This window comes from Diaphorina citri, unplaced genomic scaffold (genome assembly GCF_000475195.1).
Source record: "Diaphorina citri unplaced genomic scaffold, Diaci psyllid genome assembly version 1.1 scaffold876, whole genome shotgun sequence".
Lineage (NCBI taxonomy): Eukaryota > Metazoa > Arthropoda > Insecta > Hemiptera > Psyllidae > Diaphorina > Diaphorina citri.
The window spans coordinates 80975-86697 of NW_007378308.1; the positions used below are offsets into that span (position 1 = coordinate 80975).

A 5723-nucleotide genomic window follows, 5' to 3' on the forward strand; every position below is an offset into this window, starting at 1 on the left:
TTTTCCCCGTCCTTCATGAATTATTAGACATAAATCATTCAATAATAAAAATGATTGAGTCTACCTATTTACATTATAATTAAATAATAGGTTTACATTAATTTACAAAATTATGACTAGAATAAACGAATTAGTAGAACTGAGCTTCTAATTATTAGACATAAATCATTCAATAATAAAAATGATTGAGCCTACCTATTTACATTATAATTAAATAATAGGTTTACATTAATTTACAAAATTATGACTAGAATAAACGAATTAGTAGAACTGAGCTTCACTGAAATCTGTATGAACTTTAGGAAAAAAAATGTATATCTATTTATTTTCTCCTCTTGGTTTAAAGCAGACAACATATTATACTGAGCGTAAGTAAGAAGTCAAAAAGGATCCTCTCTTTCTTCGTTCGCTTTGGTATAGGTATTATTATGAGGGAGGTGGTATTATAGGCTCTTGATGGAATACTCGATATGGCAGGTGTGACATAGCTATTCGAACGAGAAATTTGAGGAGGAAAATGAGAGAGAGAAAGGAGGGAGGAGGAAAGAGGGTGTGGAAATGTATATCTATTTATTTTCTCCTCTTGGTTTAAAGCAGACAACATATTATACTGAGCGTAAGTAAGAAGTCAAAAAGGATCCAGATGTAGGTAATCTAGAATGAAATGACTCTTGTTCTTGTAGCCTATCGAAATAAAATAATATCTAGGTACTCACGAATACGAGTAGTTAAATGCTATATCTTGTCAATATTATCTAACAATCCAACACAGATTTCAGTTCATTCAAGTTTACCTAGAAATTCTCAGTACTTGCTGATATCATGTTGATGCTGATAGTAATGTACTCACGAATACGAGTAGTTATTTAGTTAAATGCTATATCTTGTCAATATTATCCAACAATCCAACACAGATTTCAGTTCATTCAAGTTTACCTAGAAATTCTCAGTACTTGCTGATATCATGTTGATGCTGATAGTAATGTACCACAGTAGGTGCTGATCTAAATCCTATCTGACAGTTAGCATTACCGGGTATGGTTGCTGATTCAAAGATATCTACTGGAGGTCCACTTCCTGGTATTGCAGCGTGATCTGAGCTGTACCAGTGATGTCTATTGGACCCTGTTGTGCCTGTTGAGTCTTCTCCGAAACTTTGATAGTAATGTCTATAGTTGCTATGTTGTCCCATGACCAAGTCAGTCGCTAGGATGTCCATCTGGTCTCCAGTGTTGGGTTTGATATCGAGGTGACTTCCCCCCATGCATGAGCTACTCAGGTTATTACTAGGTTCTCGCTTGCAAGGTTTCAACTCTTTTATACTCATCAGTTTCTCTTCTGCTTTCTTCAGAATATTTTCTTGTTGTAACAGATGCGCTTGGTGGACGTGTTGTCTTTTGATTGCTTCTTCTTTCTCTTTCATAACGTCTTTCTTTTTGAATCGCCTTCGTCTCCTCAGATAGGATCCGTTATCAAACATGTTATAGGAATCTGGATCCAGTGTCCAGTAGCTACCCTTGCCAGGCTTCTTATCATCCCGAGGGATTTTCACGAAGCATTCATTGAGGCTAAGGTTATGTCGTATACTATTCTGCCAGCCTTGTTTGTTCTCTCTATAGTATGGAAAGCGTTCCATGATGAATTGATAGATTCCATTGAGTGTACAACGTTTGTCTGGTGCATTCTGAATGGCCATTGCTATGAGTGCAATGTAACTGTAAGGTGGTTTAACCATGTCCTTCCCTGCCACCATCTGCTGAGAATAGGGACTACTGGTGTAAGCGCTATATCGGGAATAATGTTCATAGTAACTCGGTGGAATTTGATTGGAGGAATTGACGGAATAACTGGAGTTGTGATGAGCTGGGTTATGTCTGTAGTAAGCACTATGTTGATCAGTGAATAGGGGATGCATGCTGGATTCTTGGTTGTCAACAACGTTTTGGAAACTTGTTTGATCTGTCACAATATCATTTAATATCAAAAATAAGTTCTTCTTTTGAAGCGTTGTCTTAAAAATTCAAGAGTTCTTTGTCTACTAAAGCTCTTCTAATAGTTAGAGAAAGTTTTGAAGAATTTTGAACTCTTATTTAGAATGTCATTTGGAGATCAAATAAAAAATCTTGCAACAACAATCATTGATTTAAATGGTGGAATCTGATTGGAGGAATTGACGGAATAGCTGGAGTTGTGATGAGCTGGGTTATGTCTGTAGTAAGCACTATGTTGATCAGTGAATAGGGGATGCATGCTGTATTCTTGGTTGTCAACAACGTTTTTGGGAACTTGTTTGATCTGTCACAATATCATTAATATCAAAAATAAGTTCTTCTTTTGAAGCGTTGTCTTCAAAATTCAAGAGTTCTTTGTCTACAGAAGCTCTTCTAATTAGAGAAAGTTTTGAAGAATTTTGAACTTTTATTTAGAATGTCATTTGGAGATCAAATAAAAAATCTTGCAATAACACTCACTGTTTTAAAATAATGATTATTGGCATGACATTAAAATTGATTTAATTGTTTACTTTTATTAGTTACTTAATTATCAAAAAATGGGTAAGTTAAAATTAGATAGAATAAATAATTATATCACAGGTGAAAAAGTCTCTATTATTGGATAAAAAGTGTTGAAAGAGTTCTGGAAAAATTATTTAGCAAATCATTAAACTGTTTTGATTGTAAATATTGGGAAAATAAATAAATTATCCAAATGGGCAAAAATAACTTGATGTTGTTTCTTAAATTAAGTTAACAAAACAAATTAACATTGTTTTTTTAAAATAACAGAAAAAACTCAGGAAAGAAAAATTAATCATCAGTAGGAATTGTTATTGTTTTTCTTTTCTTCTTCTCCTTGGTGTTTTTCCATCCTCTCTTGCTATCTTTCACTTTTCAATCATTAAAAAAGTTCAACACAATTTTTTTTTATCCGGGAAAAAACAATAAAAACCGATTAAAACCGAGAGAGAAAAATTCAGCAAAAAAAAAAGAGTGTGAGGTGATTGGGTTGTATTTTCAATAAAAACAAAAAAAGTCGAGAAAATTGTTCCACAGAGTAAAGAGTTTTTCATCAAAGGTAAAAAATAATCAAAACACGGTCGAACGAGAGATCTATTATTTTTTGCAAGGTATCTTTTTTATTTTTTATTATTTCTAAAAACAAAATTTAGTTTACACAGCGATTAGAAGTCAAAACAAAACTCTGTCTCAACTAAACAGTTTAAACTCCCATGAAATAACAATCTTTTTTCTAAAAAAATAAATACACCTACCTTCCTCCTCTCGCTCTTATGCTGCTCCTATACCCTATCTTCTCTCTTTTGTTATTATTCTTTGCCCTGCCCCCAAAAAACAGAACAAAATATCTTCCAGCTCTATTCTTTCTCTCTTTCTCGTTCGCTTTGGTATAGGTATTATTATGAGGGAGGTGGTATTATAGGCACTTGATGGAATACTCGCTATGGCAGGTGTGACATAGCTATTCGAACGAGAAATTTGAGGAGGAAAATGAGAGAGAGAGAAAGGAGGGAGGAGGAAAGAGGGTGTGGAAGAGTATTAAATAAAGGACGAAGGAAAAAGAGGAGAGGGATAGAAAGGAAAGGAGAAAGATAGAACAAAGGTGAGAGAAAAAGGGATAGAGAAAGAGAGAAGGAAGACTGGAACCACAAACCTCCAAATATGAAGTCCACACTTACACTAAACTACTGCACTACTGAACGTATTATACCTCACATGTAAGGTAGAACTTTTTCTTGGTTCCTTATTCCGGTTTGTGGCAAAGGAATATTCGAAGGATCTATAGGTAATACCCACCTAAAATAATAAAAGGCGGTCTCTTTTATGCTAAATATAATTTAAAGACCTGGATTATACCGGGATGTAGGAACACATAAGGTAGAACTTTTTTTCGGTTCCTTATTCCGGTTTGTGGCAAAGGAATATTCGAAGGATCTGTAGGTATAATACCCACCTAAAATAATAAAAGGCGGTCTCTTTTATGCTAAATATAATTTAAAGACCTGGATTATACCGGGATGTAGGAACACATCCGTTCATCCCGTGTGATTTTGTAGAATCGTGTTTAATCCTCACTTTCATCTTGATTAATGTTTTGTTTTTACGAGGTACCAAGTGACAACTGAGACATGTCATTGAGGACTACCGAAAATTTATGTGAAAAATAGTTAGGTATATAGAGGTACAAATGTCACATTTTATTGAGGACAATGGAAAATTATGAGGACAATGGAAAATTATGTGAAAAATAGTTAAGTAGAGATGCAAAATTGAAGAGAGAAGGAGGCCAGGATAGGAGGAAGCCAGCCGTTCCGAGAACGAACCTTTTCTGTTAAGGATAAAGTTCTCTCTGGGAGGAAACTGAACCCACGACCTAGCCTTTATAAGGTAGGGCACCTTCCAAGCTAACTAGGCTGGCTAACGGGCTATTGATTGGTTAGTTTTGGATTGAAATTCATCTAATCAGACGTCACTTTAACTTAAACCAAGTTTAAACACTGAATGTGGTCCTTGCCATTAGTCTTAAGGAGTGTCCACACATAGTCGACCGCCGTCGATCGACGCAACGACCGGTCGAATCTGTGTGGACACACCTCAGGGATAATGATATTTAAAGAATATTTCACACATCATCTCCTCTGACTGACATGGACACCCAGGAGTAGGGGCATGAAAGTATTGAATTTCATGAGTGTGGAATCAAAAATCTTGTGAAACAAGTACTCAAGTATTTTGAAAAGTCAACAGATAGTGAGCCGTACCCCGGAAACGCCAATTATCGTCAGTGACATCAAGACAAAGGTTCTGCCTTTGATTCGCGTCTGTTTTCTTGAATGACAGCTCAGTATGTACTAATAATGAAGACTACCATTTCACATAATTATGACAACTGAACAACTGAGGGTAATTATCACCTTGACTTTTTATTAGTCCCCCTATCCAGTATCCACCCCTGTTGGTTAATGAAAGGGGCACCTGCAGGCTTTTGCCTTCATCCCCTAAATAAGACCTTGACAATTTCTGCTTAGCCAACTTATTGGACTCATCCTCAATGCCCGTCCACTAATGGTACCAAAAAAGTATGTAGGTATGTATCTCCTATAGAAATATTTGCCTTCGAAGGTACCTACTAGTGCAAAGGTATACACTAGTACTGCACATAGGTACTTTTCGTCAATGGTGGGAATTGGGAATCAAACCCGGGATCTTCAACATATAGCAAGTAATCTAAATATCTAAGACATTTCCGTTCTTTTCGAGTACCCCTATGTCTAGTGGCAGTTTTTGTCTATCATCACCCAGGTATCAATCAATTTGATTTTGATATGATAAGAATGAAGAAAAGTTGAATCGAGCGGCAACAAAGCCGATGTTTACTTAAGTCCCCCTTACCTCTTGCCACAAAGTACATGGTGAATATCAAGCCTTGGAAATTGTTATAAGCCTCACCAGCCCACACTTTGGAAATCCAGGGCTGAAAATGGGAACTATAACAAGGAGGGGTTACGAGAAAGGAGTATCAATAAATCCGTAACTACAACCGAGTGATGAGCTTTCTTTGACTGACGTGACGCGGGGTTTGAGCTTTGAATATTATCGTACGGGCTTCCATTTTTAGCCTGAATTTTCCGTTCACAATAGGTACTTCTTACTCGTATTGGGCATCGGTATTAAAGGACCTGGTTCCATGGTAGGACCTTCCAGTTG

The 5723-nt window shown here is 36.1% G+C and overlaps 1 protein-coding gene across 1 annotated transcript; it reads right to left on the reverse strand.

The window, feature by feature from the left end:
• Positions 1–588: 588 nt before the first annotated feature.
• On the reverse strand, positions 589–2088 carry LOC103512714 (fork head domain-containing protein crocodile-like). Its single transcript, XM_008477491.3, has 2 exons — positions 985–2088; positions 589–842 (listed from the first exon to the last, which is right to left on the reverse strand). Exons 1-2 carry the CDS (start codon positions 1913–1915, stop codon positions 805–807), a joined length of 969 nt encoding a protein of 322 aa, XP_008475713.3. The 5' UTR covers positions 1916–2088; the 3' UTR covers positions 589–804.
• Between the last annotated feature and the right edge of the window lie 3635 nt (positions 2089–5723).

Coding starts and splice junctions, on each gene's coding strand:
- LOC103512714 (XM_008477491.3), bottom strand. CDS start 1,915: ATGCATCCCCTATTCACTGATCAACATAGTGCTTACTACAGACATAAC. Junction 843..984: donor ATCAGCACCTACTGTGGTAC/ATTACTATCAGC, acceptor ATTCGTGAGTAC/ATTACTATCAGCATCAACAT.